The sequence below is a fragment of the Cyanistes caeruleus genome, chromosome 11 (assembly GCF_971803275.1).
Source record: "Cyanistes caeruleus chromosome 11, bCyaCae1.hap1.1, whole genome shotgun sequence".
Lineage (NCBI taxonomy): Eukaryota > Metazoa > Chordata > Aves > Passeriformes > Paridae > Cyanistes > Cyanistes caeruleus.
Window position 1 is genome coordinate 3,110,559 of NC_141711.1, and position 15,855 is coordinate 3,126,413.

Genomic DNA, 15,855 nt, shown 5'->3' on the forward strand with positions numbered 1-15,855 from the left:
CTTTGCATTCAGCTGGTTTTGAACCTCTGATTTCTTTCTACATCGCTCTTTCTGATTTTATTTCAGGTTCTTTTCAGAAGAATTTTTATGCTGCTTTGGTTTGCAAGATGTAGCATTTTTCTCCTAAGTATTTCAAAACTTCAGCTCTTAATAACACATGCTGCTCTTACTTTTTCATCTTTTTGTGCATCTCTTTTTTACTTCCATTTAAAAGTAACTTCAGCATCTCTTTAAGCCAATTGCATTTTATCCATCCTTTATTTTTCTCCTATCTTTCCTGATGGGGACTCATGGAATTACTGTCTTATTTCTTCAAGAAAACTTTTTGCCTCATAATAAATCCTCCTTTAGTGGAAAAATAAAAAAAAAAAAATCAAAATTAAAAAATCAACTTGTCTTGTGGTTGCAGGTCTGAGCTTTGTATCTGAACGTGTGGGACCTGAGCATCCTTCCAGACTCTGGTTATTTCCTGACTCTGTGGTGAGGGTAGGATTGGTTTCTCAGATGCCAGAGGCTGGGAAGGGGCTGGGAAGCTGGGAAGTGTCCCCAGCTGAAGGGCAGACACTTGGCACAGCCGGTCCTGGTGTGCCACACGCCCCGAGTGCCATCGATCCGTCGCTGCAGAGGGTGAACGAGCAGGTCAGGCTACCGAGTTCTTACCACAAATGCTTTGTGTAATGAATTTAATTTATTCCAAGTCATGTTTGTCAGGGTCTCCTGCTCTTCCTCCAGACACTGCAGATCCCAGTTGAGTGTGAGCCAGGCCAAATGCAGTTTTGTCATCTATTTACCCCTTTGTTTAATTGTGTAACGATTATCGCTCCTGCCTTCATAATGCAAACCATGGGATTTGTTATCTGCGTGGGGATTACACTGATTGGGTTTTAAACGTGTCTCTATTACATCTGGGTCAGAGCAATGATTAATATTGAAAGAGAGGTTTTGTAACCAGGCTGAAGCTCTAGCACATGTCCTGAAAAGTGTCCTGAAAAGGCTGCTGTGATTTTAGAGGGGCAGAAGTGGATGTGTGGCAGAGCAAGTGGAATTAGGGCTTGATTACAAGAATTTGTCACCTTGGTTGGGCTGATCAGCCTGGGTTTGTCACTGGCAGGATCTCCCATCCCTCTGGTGGGATGTCAGGCAGTTCTTGGGCTGGAGCACACGGGCTGTGCCAGGGGTTATTCATGTCTCCCTGTGCCGTGTCTGTGATGGTCTCACAGGTATCACAACACAGTTTTACTGCCTAAGCCTCGTGTTAGCCCTTCCCCACCCCACAGGAACTGACCTGGGGTTGTCACCCTGACTTGAGTTTGTCTGGCTGTGGCCTTTGGGTCTGTCCTGCCTCAGAGATGCCGCCAGGATCCAGTGGTGTGAGCTTGTGATGGGCAGGCAGGCGGGAGCATCCTGCAGGGAGCTGCTCCTGGATCCCTCACCCTGCACCGAGGAGCCCTTGCTGCCTGCTGGGAGCTGCTGATGGGATGTACAGGTGTGAGGAAGTTGTTGACACAGCTGCAGATCAGCAGAACAGCAGCCACAGGTCCAGCCCTGTGTGCTGGAGCAGCTACAAGTGACCACTGCTCCTGTGGTTTGCCCAAACATCCCCGCAGGAGCCAGCACAGGATACCTTCACACCTTCCACTGAGCACTCAGCCTCTTGAAAACTGATTAAACACACTCAGCAGCACTTCCAGGGTTCCAGGGAAGACAGGAAACTGGCTGCTTTAATAGCAGGAAGCTCTGAACCATCAGGCCTGGGTGCTGAAATCTCACTGATGGGGCTTTTGGTTTGTTCCTCTGCCAGTGTTTGTGGTCTTAGGCAACCTTAATTCTGGTTTTTTTCCTACCCCCAAATAATTGAGTTTGCAGCGTCAGTGTGTTCTTTTGATTTTATTAGGGACTAGAGAGTAATAGGTTTTCACAATGCTGAATTAGGTTATGCAGTGGTTTTCTGCTTTTCATTAAATAATTAATTAACAGCTCGTGCTTGTGCACAGGTTGGAGATGTGACTTCATTGGGAAACTTCATCATTTGGCTTTCATCTTCAGCACTGAAGAAATGATTCTGCCTCATAGACCCTTCCATGGTCTGTCTCCTAGAGATAAAGTTCTAATTTTCATTTTTTCATTTTTATGTGAATCTGGCAAATTATTATTGTTTTAAACATCTCTGCCGTCCACATCCCAGTAACACGGGGTTTCTTTCCATTCTTCTGCCTTATCTGCCACAGAAAATGCCTGTTTTGCTTGTCAGCTGCAAATGACATCAGGGTAAGAAATGCCTTTCCCTGCATTCCTGTTCCCTGAAGTCTGTAAGGAAATAACTCCAGCCCGTCTGCTTTGGCCACTTTTTGCTGCTGTGAAGGAAGTGAACAAAATCCCTTCTGCTTTGCTTTGATGTGCTCCTGAACATCCATTAAGCTACAACTTCAGCGTTGTTGTATGGTGCTGGGATAGAAATAGATCATTTTTCTTATCTGTGCTGTCCTTCTGAGCCTGTTAATGTAGTCTAATCCCAGGGAGTAACCCCAGAGATTTATAGTCAGAAATGTTTGCAGCAATTTTCCAAAACCTGTTTTATGCTGTGGTGACATCTTGGTGCTCGCTCAGATCCTGCAGGGCTTGGAGGGGAGCCCAGGGAAGAGCACATTGTAACCCTGATTCAGAAATGGTAGGTTTGAACTTCACAGGAGCAATTAATGTCAGTCCCAAATGCTGTATTCAGGATACTGAGTCTGAGGTACTTTATTTGTCAAACGTGAAAATTCGCCCACCTCTTCCTTCAAATTGTGATGTGAATAGTTAATACAGTGAAATAACTGTTCTTCCTCTGCATGAGCCAGGCAGGCAAATGGGCTCAGAAAATTACTTCTGTTCCTCTGCCTCTGTCTTTTTCATCTTCAATAATAGAATTAAGTTTTAATTTCTCCTAAATTCCTCTGTAAATATTATTTTGTTACAGTATGAATCTATCCTTGCACCTTATTCTCTCTACAGCTTATTTCAAGTGGCTTATTGAATTCACTTACATAGAAATAGTCACCTTCTCCAGGTTCCCTTGTGTTTCTTTTATTAAAGAGTTGAAGCACAACATACCTGAGATTGAGAACCAGTAAACAGGAGAATTATGAAAATAAATACAAAAAAATAGAAGTCTGCTAGCCTTTAACATGTCCAGTTAAAAATCCTGAACAGCTGCTGGAACTGGAAAGAAAACCCAGCTGATTTTGGAACAGAAAATGGCAGAAATGGTGATTCTGGCAGGGTAGGTAATGGGTTAAGGTTGGATTTTAATTCTTGGCACATTATTTCACTGTTGTAGCTGATGGATGGGGAGATGATTTGTTTCATTGCACATACAATGAAATATTCCATATTATTTTGCTCAGTCACACATTTTGATGAGAACATGACTCTTTGGAAGGCCTGTGAACATTGGATTTTTCTGCTGACTCACAAGTTGTTGGTTTGGAGGTGTGGAGAGCAGCTGGGGTGAGACATCTGTGAGCAGGACACTTCTCCATCTGCGGCGTCTGTTCTTTGTCACTGTCACATCTGTGCTGGCCCAGTCAAAGCTGGGATCTGTGCCAGCTGCTCCATACCTTGTGAGGTGAGGAAATGACAGATCCTGGTTGCCCATATCCCAAATATCCCTTCAGGTGATGAATTATTTTGTAATACTTGGGGCAGAATCTGTCCATTTCTCTGTGGGAAGGTGGCATCTCTGCAAACATCAAGGACTGAAGTCAGTGGCAGGAAAAAAAATAAAAATAAATCCCACCATCATCAGCATGTTCCTAGTGCTTTAAAGCTGAGCTGTTGTAGGATGGTTTTATTTATTGAGGAAAGGCTTTTTGGGAACACTGCTGCATATTTAATAAATAAACAAACCTTCAGATAATTAGAGCTAGATCTGGCAGGGCTTTAACCATCTGTTTAACTATTAAAATGTGAATAGCCTGGTGTTCTTCAGCACTAAACCTGCTTTGTGCTTACGAGGGCTGGTGCTTTGTAGACTGTCAGGATGTTCTTAGGGCTTGTTTTGGGAAAGTGTTAGAGGAAAAATCTGTGTTGCATCTGAGAAGTCGACTGTAGGATAATTTCCTTGAGCAAACATCCTTGCCTCCTGAGATATTTCTCAAATTGCCTGAATTGCTTTGTTCAGTGCTGTGTTTGCCTGGAGTTGAGTGGTAATTCCTGTATAATACGAATTTATGAAAGGCATATTTTTGGAAATACCTATTGGAGAACATTTTTCTTTCAAAACATGCATTTTCCCCAGTAACACTGTTAGGGCTTGGTTTGGTTTTTTTCCAGTTCTTTCAGTGCATTTTTGCCAGTGCAAAGTGTGTTTAAAAAAAAAAAACAACAAACCTCCCTGCTTCTCGGATGTTGACTCAACCTTTTATGCTATTAATATTCCTTTACTGCCTTTTTTTTTTTTATCTCTGCTGTCTCTGGTCCCTTCCTTCAGTTCCTCAGAGCCTAAAAGTCACCTCATCCCCCTGTCCATCTTTCCCCTCATTATTGCAAGCTCTTCTACCTCTTCCCACGCTGGCATCTCCTGTTCACCACACTCTGATACATCTGTGCCAATTTATTTTCCAGCTTTTCTTATTTGTGTTTATATAATACAGACTTCTGAGTTGTTCTCACCAATTATATTTAATTGCTGTAAGAGCATTTTTTTTTCTCTCTCATATTTCCTGCACCTCAAGTTGATTCAAGGGATTGGGAAGAGTTTCAGATATTTGTAAGGGTTTTTTGGCTGCTGTTGGCTGCACCTGGCTCCAGCAGCCTGTTCATCCCAGCAGGACTCACCTGTGAGATATTCAGCATTTTGTGGGATTGAAGCAACCTGCAGGGTCTGTCCTGCACTGAGGTTTGCTGCATTTTATTGGCAATATTTCTGTGGATGCAGCAGCACCCAGATGGGCTCTGCTGGTGGGACTGATGTGAGCAGAGATGAGGGCGATATTTCAAGCCCAGAAGTTGTCTGAGTAGCATTTTGGGTGTAAAATGATCCTTTGAAGGGTGGGAGGCTGTTTTGCTCGCCCTGTCGTGGAGCTTTCCGGGCATAAAACACAAGTTCAGCCACGTGGCACAGCAGAGAGGGATTTTGTAGAGGTTTGTGTGGAATTCTGTGATTTCCCTGTAGCACCAATCCTGGCCAAGTGAAACCCTGGAGATGCTTCCCCAGCAGCCTCTGGATCTCTCCTCCAGTGACAAATCACCCCCACCTTGCCTGCTTTGAGTAATGTTCGCTCCTGCACTGTTAATATTTTCATCCTCTCTCTCTGCCCAGCAGAAATGGATTACAGAGATAATTTTTGGTCTCATCCCTCCCTCCTACCTCAGTGGGATTCTCCCAGGCTCCATCCAGGCCCTGGGAAGCAGCAGAAGGTTTTCCCCTGGCTCACGTGCAGCCCTGCTGGGATGTTTCTCAAGTCAGTGTGTTGGGGTTAACAGGCTGTGTATCCCAAATATCCTGGTGGAAATTAATTATGCAAAGTGTGTGTTGAGTTTTGGATGCCTGTCTAAAGAAATACAAAATTCATGACCGTGGTATAGCCAATTTTGGGGTGTAGGGTGGTGGGGAAGAGGGTTTGTTCACGCCCACAGGTGAGTTTGGGGCTGAACAACCTGGTGAAGCTTGTTGGGTTTTGTTGTTGTTTGTGTTTGTTTTTTTCTTTTTAAGGAAACAAATTGGTGTTACTCTGTTTTCTCCAGCGGTTCTCATTACCAGCATAGCTATTACAACGTGCTGAGGCTGTTATTTGCCCTCAAGAGCTGAGAGAGTGGAATTTCCGATCTCTTTTAATAATGTGACTTCTACCAGGGCGAGTGGGCTGTGAATTAGTGCTTCATTATGGGCTGACATCAAACAGAGTCTCCACTTCAGAATTACCCACTCAAGAAAACAGCTTAGATTTGGTTGTCTGACTCATTTAGGCACTTGAACATCCTACCAATACAGAATTACACCTAAAGTATATTTAACGAGTTCTGCTCCTTTGAATTACAGTGGGTCTGATGCAGCGATACAATAAATATTTTCATGGCTATTAAGGGACAATTATGTTTGTAGAGCTTGAATCCTTGTTCTGCACTTTTCAAAACATGGTAGAATTGCTAATAAACATGTGTTGACAATAAAGAGCAATTGATATAAGTGTGATGAGATGCTTGGGTGTTGCTGGACTTGGAGTTGGAAACTGGAATTTAGGAAAAGAAAAAAACAGAAAATTGAATCCGCCCCTCTCACAGTGAATGTGTTCTGTGTATTGCTTAAAAAAAATAAATAGGATTTGGTGCAAGTTCTAGCAGTGCCTGCAAATCTTACAGAGGTCCTGTGTACAGAATTGGTGTCTGGGGATGAAATATCACACAGGTTTCTTGACAAAATACGACATAACTCAGCATTGCCACACGCCAGCGGTTGTGTGTGTGGAGCAGCTTTGTCATCAGAAATGCTCTGAATTTTTCATAGCGTGATGTTCTGTGTCTTTTCAAAGCGTGGCTGTGGTATTTGATGTGATCTTGCCCCTTTCCTTTGCTTCCCTTCTTGATGAAAGAAACCAGAAACATCTGGGAGGTGCTCGCGGGGAACGTGGTCAGCGCGCTCTGCGGATGAGTCCTGATTTATTCTTTAATAAAAATGTCGCTGTTTTCAGTGTCATTTACCTTCCAGAGAAGCTTCAGGTCGTGTTTTCCCCTGATGAATCCACAAATCCGTGTCTTTTAATTGTCCTGGGTATCGCAGGAGTGTTGAGATGCAGCTGTTGCAGGTTTGATATTCACTTTACTGTCACTCCACGTTCTGGAATCTTTCTCAGCAGCTTTAAGTCTCAGTGCTTGAGACTGAAAACTTGGCTTTTTAATCAGGAGAGAACCCAGTGGAATATGCAGATTTCACATCCTTTTTGTAAGGGCAGGAACTAGTTTTGTTGTTCTCAGTTTGGGCAGAATCAAAGACTTTTCAACAAGGCTGAATTGTGGTTTTTTTTTCTCTGTTTTATTGCAATGGCTGTGTGTATTTCAGTTGATACAACTTTATGGACTTGGTACTAAAGCAATAAGGCAAATACATGGGGAAAGGAGAAGAAAATGCTTTTTCAGGAGTCTGCCTCAGTTGCTAATTTTAAACTTCCTTCTATATGGCAAACTATAAACAGGCAATAAAAGCATTTAATTTGCAAATTACAGTTCTAACTTGGTTTTTATGTTGCGTTTTTTCCCCCTTGTAGTCAGGATTTTTGTAAAATTTTTACCAGAATATTTTCAGTGGCAGGATTAGAGCCTTTGCCCAGTAGGGTTAAATAATTAAACTGTTAATTTTGTCCATGAATAAAGTTTCATTTCAGATGAAAGGAGATTTCAAAGCAAGGTGTAATAAATGCAAGGAAGAAGTGAAAAGATTAAGGCAAGAGAAACTAATGAAAGCACTTCAGTTTGGTGGCTGGTTTGAGAGAGTTTCAAAAATCTGCTGGTGAATAAATCCATCTTTAGTCCAGCAGATAAAATGCAGCAATGCTTTGTGTGTTTCTGGCCTTTTCTTTCACTGAACAATGAGATATTGTCATCACATGGGTGCTGAAAAGGGAGTCCTGTTCTGACTCACCACTCCTCAAAACCATCTTCTGTCCCAATCTCTGTTCTTTGTTTCCAGTTATATTTTATCTGCTGAGACATTTCAGCAGGAAAAGAGCCTCTGATTTCAAGGATACAATTCAATCTGTACAAATAAACAAGCTTTGCCATTATTAGTCCACCTGTTAAAGGTATTTTATTTACCCTGAGGACTTAATGTCCCTTCCCAACGAGTTCATGTAATAATAAGTTTTGTTAGAAGATACACAGCTCTCCTCCCTGGTGTCATTGTGCTTGGGATAGTGGCTTTATTAAAAAATCAAACAAAAACCCTAACAAAGAAGCTGAAGGATAAACAGTCTCTCTTGATATGCTTCCAAACATGCCTGGATTTGACCTGCAGTCCCCTGAATCTGCTGCAGGAACACTGAAAATCAGCCCAGCGTCGTGTTTGGAAGCAGCCAGCGCTCTCCAAGGTCAGAGATTGGGACTTGACTGTGTAAAGCTAATAAAGAACCCTGCTCCTGTTTTGCATGTTGATTTTTCATCACTTTCAAAGCCAGACAAGAGAATTCAGAAGTTTGTAGAGAAATTAAGTGATGGTGTTTTGGCAGCTGTGTGATGAGTCTGGTAGTTGAGCTGCTCCAGAAGGCAGGATGGGGAGTTTCCTGCTAATTTGTAGGAAATTATTATTTTATGGTAGCTTGGCTCATGTTACCCGCTTTTAGATGGATATGCACTGCTTCTTGTTTCCCCAAAAACTGGTTTTCTGTGACAACACTCTTCACCTGCAGTCAGGAATTAATAATTGCAATTTTTACATCACTGGAGGAGCTCACTGCAGAGCTGTGGTGGGTTCTCTCTGGGATGATTGCCTTCCCAATCCTCCAGCATGTCCCACATCCCAGCCCAATCCCATCCTGCCCGTACCATGTGCTGGACAACACAAAGGCAAGGAAGGTTCTGAAGGTCTGTGGTTGCAATAAATGAACACCTGGGCTTAAGAACCCGTTTCAGTTATGGAAATGGTTTTATTTAAGGTTTAAGACTTGTGTTGGTTGTGATGTAAGAGGGCAAAATGTTGTCTAAATTAGTTTTATATGTAAAATACTACTTCTTTTGGTGTGATTCATGCTGAAACAGAGCACTGTGTGTTCTCTGAGGTGCTGTCAGCTCCTGGTTTTTCCTTCCATGGCTTTGGGGAATGCTGTTGGGGCAGCTGATGAATGTATAATGTTATGGGGGAAAGATGCTTCAAAGGCCTGAAATAATAATTTAAGGCTGTGCTGTTTTGACCCCTGAGTGAAATCAGTTTGGCTGGGGTTGTATGTGACTTCTACATCATAGCCAGCAAAAGGATCTGAGTTTATTCTGAGGATACCTGCGTGGAAATTCACTTGGAAAGCTGAAAACAGCCCTTCTGAGAAACATTCCTGTGAACTTTATGTGCACTAACAAAGGATTGTACAACACTCTCCTACTGCAGCATTTTTTAAAGGAAGCATTGAAATTCTAATCGCTCTTATTCAGTGTTCTCACTGTAACAGCTGTTGCTTTGCAGTAATAAAAAATGCTGTATTTTGGGGAAATAGCTACTGTTGGTCAACTCACTGCTCCTATTATGCTTGGTTATAAAGACAGCCTTATTTAAAGACTGTGCTAGTTTAGTATCCTGTACAGGGTTATAAACAATTTTTTTTTTTAAACTGTTTTCTGTATGGAAAATTACATGGTTTATTTATGGAAAAGGCTTTGTTAGTGCAGGACTTCGATCTTGGTTTGGATTGCATGCTGTATTTAGCTTAGTTTAAGGGTGTGATGAAGCCCAACTTTCTTGGGTCTCGACACACCAGGTAGAGGGAAAGCCAATATAAATTTATGGTAAAATATTTACATTTATGGAAACTGAAGTGTTTGCATCCCCCCCTACAATGCTATGTGTGATTTTTGGAGTGTCCTGGAGAAGGAGATGGACTCAATAATCTTTTTGGATCTCTTCCATCTCAGGATGTCCTGTGATCCTTACACAGCTTAAAATAATCCCAGAGACCCGAGGCAGGTCAGAGCAGAGCCCTGGGTCAGCACACCGAGGTGCAGAGCTCTGGCTTAGTGATGCTCCAGGGGATTCTCCTGCAGGAATATGGTCCAGGAGGTTCCTTTCTCTTGGGAAAGATCCATATCTCTTTTCTGAATAGCTGTTATTAATGTTATTTTACATTGGACACGGGAGTTTAGTGGGATCTTGATGCTGTGTTCATCACAGCCTTCATTTCCAAAGAAACGGTGGCTTGAGGGCCTATTTTTAAGTCACTGTCTCCTTTTTTGGTTATCAAAGTCAGGGTAGCAGAAGCCAGGCATAAGAACAAAATTAGCCAGAGGATCTGTTCAATTATCAGGCTGCAGATGAGTTCCTTTCAGCCCTGACTCTGCCATCCTCCCTCGTGCCGAGCAGCCTCTCCCTCCGCAGCTGCTGCGCTGGAGCTGCCGGCTTCTCTTGCAGACCGGGAGGTGGGAGGTCAGCATTTCAGAATGTCAATCTTCAGAATGTCTGCTGATCTGTTTTCAGCTTTCCTGATAACCCTGCTCGCTTCTGTTTCCCTGGCAGATGGGGAGAGCTCCAGGACGAAGATGAGGAGCGCGGTGTCGGTGCGGGAGGGCCAGGGCGTCGTGCTGCTCTGTGGGACCCCACCCCGGGCAGGAGGTAAGGGCGACCCTCAGGGCTGCTTGGACGTGCTAAAAATCAGAATAATAACAAAATCTCGGTTCTGAAGTCAACACAGGGAGGAAGAAACCAAAAAGGAGGGAGGAGGGAAGTATTTAAGGGGATTTACGTTTATCTTGAAATGCCTTTCTAGTTCCTCGTAATTTCTGTGCACTTAATGTGTCTGATTTTTATGGGATTTCCTGTAATTAAGGGACTATCTTCTGGAGTTACATTCTGCCCAATTTCACAATTGCTGAGCCTTGGTGAATCCAGTTTTCCCTGTGAGCAGAGAATTGCAGGGAGGTGTTGATTGTCTTTAACAGTGCTGGTGTCTGCCCGTGTTCTTGCAATCAAGACATTCTGTGGTGGGATGGAATGATCCTCTATAATTTAAACCACTGCTGCACTGAGGGGGTGAGAAAAGTGGATATATGGATTTTTGGTGGACCAAAAGTTGCAAGTATATTTCATCTCTCATTCTGCATCTTCAGTCTTTGACTAATTGCTCTTGAGCCTCAAGTAATAGCTGAAAGGAACTGGTTTTACTGTTTTTAATTGATACCAAGTGTCATTATTGAAGGGCTGTGATGTTAAACATTAGGTTTGATTGCAAAGACAAGGTAATAGAAGCTAGACATTATATTCAATAATATAGGTGTTGTGGCCTCATAAATTTGGCAGAGTCCAAGCAGACACAGCCATAAAGTGGCAATTTTACAACTGTCTGAGCTTGCAGAATTTTTCCTCTTCTAAACTGATACATGCTCTTAAATCATCTTTATAGCCTTACAACTGCTTTGTCTTTCAGCAGCTGAGAAAATGGGTCGTTCTCCCAGCTATCTGTAAGAATTAGAATGATTAAATTTTCCTTCTAGATGCAGTCCAAAGGCTGACCTGCCCCAGCTGTTCTGACAGCTGTGTCCTGTGTGTGGGTTTACACCCAGAGGTGATGGCCAAGCTGAGGCAGCGCTGCCTGACTCTGGCAAGGTTTGGGTTTGAGGTGTGGGACAGGAGGTGATGCCAGACGTGCTCATGGTGCTGAGAACAGTGGTTGGAAGAGGTGAGAATTCCTCCTGCAGTCAGCAGATGGGAGATGATTGGCACCCCCACACTAATTGTGGTACTCATGTAAAACCCAGAGCTGAGCGCTCCCAGAATCACCAAAAGGGATTGAGAGCTGGTACCAGGATTATTTCAAATCCTTGAACATGTCTGAGAGTTGGAGGATTAACTGTGGAAGTTTTCAGGAGACGTGGAGCAAGGTGGAAAGAAATGCTTCTCCTTTCTTCACTGAGATGAAGCTGTGGTGACACCAAGCACGCAGTGCCCCTGGCAGGGTGGCATGCAGGGCAGGAGGTCTGGGGTGAAACATCCAGCCAGGAAACAGAAGTGGTTTGTTAGGAACAGCAGGGATGGTTTAGGACCAGCTGACCTGGCCTGAGGGATGTTCAGCCCTTTCCAGATCAGTGATCTGACATTTCTTTTTTTTTTTTTACTTTGAGTCTGTATTTATTGCACTGAGCTATCAAATAATTCCAGACAATTCGAATTTCAAAACTCTTCTCCACCAGTTTATTTCCTCTCCCCCTGTAGCCCCCAAAATACTCTGCTTTTGTTTTCTGGTGTTTTGTGCAGTTGCTTAGATCTTGCTAACTTAATTGCACTTATTTCTTTGCATTCTCTGTAAAGAGTCTGAAAGAAGAGACTTGATTAAATAGTGTTTATTCCTCCATGTACAGCATCCCAGTTACAATAGAAACCTGTGTTCATCCCCCAAAGAAATGCCAGCTTACAGTATGGAACAAGAAAATTGCTTCCCTTCTACAATTTATCATGTTTTTTCCCTTGCTTGTCTCAGGCACAGATATTTACATAAGTCATACGAATGTTTCTTTTCAACAGGGAGCAAATTATCCCTGCAGTTAGCAGTGGTTTTGTCCTTTTGAGTGTGCAGTTCCAGCTCCACTGGGGTGTGGACATCCGGCATCAATCCAACAATGAAACTCCATTTACGAATCACAAACCATCCCAACGCTTTCTTTACAGTTACTGCGTTTCCCCTTCCTGGAAATTAAATAAAATTCCCTTTTTTTAGCACTCTTATTTGGGGTTTACTGAGTGGAAGATTTGGTAAATGACTGGCTTTGAGTGTGAAGACTTTCCCCCCAGATATTTTTCTGATCCAGGCTGGTTTTATGTTAAATACTCTAAGTTGTATCATAATTGAGCAGTGATGTTTAGATAATTAAAATGGTCATCTGTCATCATTCTGTATGGCCATACTTCTGGATCTTAGAATTCTGTTCTGGGGAACCTGTTAAAACACTCATTATTTGCTACCAAAAATTAGTAAATCATCTCACCCACATACTCAAAATAATACCAAAAATGGATTTATGTAGCTCTCCTGCCACTTTTCCAATTGTTACAACCTTTAAATCACACTGAAATCTCTACAGCTATTTTGACTTTTTGCTGTTTTACTGTTGTGTCTTTAATGGTTTTAAAGAGCTGTCGATCCAACAAACATCTCAATATCCCAGACTTAATGTTGGACACAGTTAATGTGCAGCTGGTTAAAAAACATTCATGTGATGCTAATTTTTGCCCATTCTGCCAAGAATGGGAAAAGCTAGACATATGGAGATCTAAAAATGATTTTTCTCAGCTATTGATTTTGTTCCAAAATTGATATCTAACGAGTGACAAAGCCCTCAGTAAAGCAAATCTGAGTTCCTGTAGGGTTTTACCTCCTGTTACTAACGTGCTGTATTGTGATTATTGTGCAGCTTTTCTTCAGCTGTTATTTCTGTTTCTGTATATTGTGATTTATATTTGTTTAGTACAGTCAGTTTTCCTCATCTGACATTGATTTTGGATTTATGAGGTATTTCTACTCTTCAGTGAGTCCTTTTGTGTTGTCTGGGGTGGTTTAAAGCTGCTTTATACACAGAGAAAAAGATGATTTTTAATGGTAGAAGTGAAGATTTGCTTGATGGTTATTTGAACATTTCAACAAATTTTAGTTTGCCTGAGAAAACTCAACATTAGTTTTACACTGATATCCTGTTGCATTATTCCCGTGGGGAACATGACCATATCCCAGGAAAACTTAAATAAATAACAAGATAAATAAATAACAAGAATTTAATGGAGCTGATGAGCCATTGGTTGGAAATTGCAAGGAAACTCTGCTTTATTCCTAATTAGCCTTGTGTGCTCTGTGTTCCTGTTTCCTGCAGGGATGTTCCTACATGGATAAAGCAGCAAAGATTTCTCCTCCCTCTTCATACAATTCCCTGATAAATGTATGTTTAATCCATAAATGAGGCTGGATTTGAAGGACAGGGATCATTTCAGCTCACAGCATATTGTGTCAGAGTTGTGACATGCTGGTAGGAAATAATATTAGATCATGGAAAAATAGATCCCAATTTATTGCTCAGTGTTTGAGATGACAAATCCTTCACTGAATAATGTCATGTCTGTTCCAAATGAGTGTTTAGACTTGCAAATTTTGCCTCGTGTCTCTTGTATTGCCATTTGGAGACCTGCATGTTCCAGCAGGGCTCTGCTTCATGAATAACATGGCATGGGAAGAGTCTCAGATGCCAGAAATGTTTGGATGCTTTGATTGCTTCTCTTCTGCACCTCTTAAATAGCAACAAAGTGCTATTTCTCAGGGAACTGTAAGTTGAATTAATTTTACGTATTTGGCGTTGGAAACATTTCATACCTTCAAAGTTAAACAGGTGCAACTGCAGAATATGATTTCTTTCCTGCTGCACATCAGTGTTTTGTGGAAAGGCTTGGGTTGGGAAAGATCTGAAAAGATCTGATTCCAGACATGGCAGGGACATCTCCCACTGTCCCAGGCTGCTCCAAGCCCTGTCCATCCCAGCCTTGGGCACTGCCAGGGATCCAGGGGCAGCCCCAGCTGCTCTGGGAATTCTGTGCCAGGGCTGCCCACCCTCCCAGGGAAGGATTTCTTCTTAATATCCCATCTAAACTCCCCTTTCAGCATCCTGCTTTTGCACATTTGCTTCCTGCTTTCATTGCAGGTTGTGGATGACACACGTCTGGGCATCAGCAATAAATCACACACAGAGCTTCTTGCACAAAAATGTATTTTAAGGAGAGTGGTACCTTGAATATTGTAGGAGCATTGGCCTTAATAATGGCTCCATAGTGTTCCTTTGCTGTTTCAATCTGCCAAGGAGAAATGGCATTTTTATTTAAAAACATATTTCTCAATAGTCCTGCTGGTGTCATCATCATCATCTGCACAAATTTCAGCTGACAGTTTGAAATCAAATGGTACCTGAGAGACACTTGTGTTTGTCCATATGAGAGGAAATAATACATGTTCACAGCTGGATCTTCCAGTGATTTCTACCTGCCAGAGCATTATTTTCACCACCAGAACCAAACCAGTGCTGCAGAGACACTCTGCTAGGCACTTTGTCAAACACACTCTTTTTCCTTTTGATAAACCTGTGCTCAAGGCTGAAATTAATATATCTTATTTATATATTTGTGCTCCATCTTCAGTTGCTTTATAGTGAGTGGTTTTTAAGCTGTCACAGAGGTGAATAAGTGACCTAAGAAGCTTTCAGAAGTTTCTTACCCCAAAATCTTACAGAACTCATGAACTCCACGTTCCATTGTGGGGTATCTCTTGGAAGAATGGGGGGATGGAAAGGAATAGGGAGAAGTAGATTAGGAAGAACCAAATTGCAAGAAAAAAACTCAGGTTGAAGCATTTCACTTACCCAGTCCCAGGTATCTCAGTTAAGCCTTGGGGAAAAGAGGAGAAAACTGGAGACAATAACTGCATTTGGCTCTCCACCAAGTTTATGTTTATCCCTAAATTGTGACTGTGGGGTATTTCTCCTCCAGCTCTCCATTATCTTCTCTACTAAAATATTTGGGTTTTTCTCTGGGAACAGGATAATTGATTAGGAAGAGGCAGGAGGGAGGTGGCTGCAGTCCCAGCACACATTCCCAGCTGATCCCAACGCTCAGAACAAGAGTGCTGAAAGGAACTTTTGTTTCTCACAAGGGTTTTATCAAGTACCTTCTCCTAAAGGAGTGCAAGAGTACCAAATGAAAGTGGCACTAATTACTGCTTCCACATATAAATATTGGTGCTTTACTTTGAATGTTGACTACTGGGTATTTCCATTAGTTTCCCTTGGTTTATGTCCCTAATATTTAACATTCACAAGAAATCAGATTTATTTTAGTTCAGCAATAAACTAAACTATCGCCTTTTTTATCCTCAAAATTATTATAGGCAGGAAGCAATTTAAAATACTTCCAGCTATTGAAAAAGCACAACAGAGTTCTGGAAATGCTCTCAGCAATTAAATGTAAAGTTCTAGGGAGGTGATTAAAAGAACAATTTGTCACTTGAAATGGATCTGGCTAATGGGGATGTATTTACATATTGCTTCCTAAAGCACTTTCTTACTTTTCTGCCTGCTTCCAGAGTGGGAGCAGTGTGCTCAGAGCCAGGACACTCGGAGTGATGCAGTGAGTCTGGAACAATTAGTGCAGAAATG

General features: G+C 42.1%; 1 protein-coding gene across 3 annotated transcripts in view; it reads left to right on the forward strand.

Moving 5' to 3' along the window:
- Window positions 1-15,855, forward strand: part of LOC111934946 (contactin-3-like) — a 93,114-nt gene that overhangs the window by 36,286 nt on the left and 40,973 nt on the right. For all 3 annotated transcript variants that reach the window (XR_015275181.1, XR_015275182.1, XM_086846916.1), the window contains exon 3: window positions 10,193-10,288. Coding sequence is in view for 1 of the 3 variants with exons in the window: in XM_086846916.1 (XP_086703042.1) it covers window positions 10,193-10,288 (96 nt within the window). In the remaining 2 variants the exon portion in view is untranslated. The remainder of the gene's footprint in view (window positions 1-10,192; window positions 10,289-15,855) is intronic.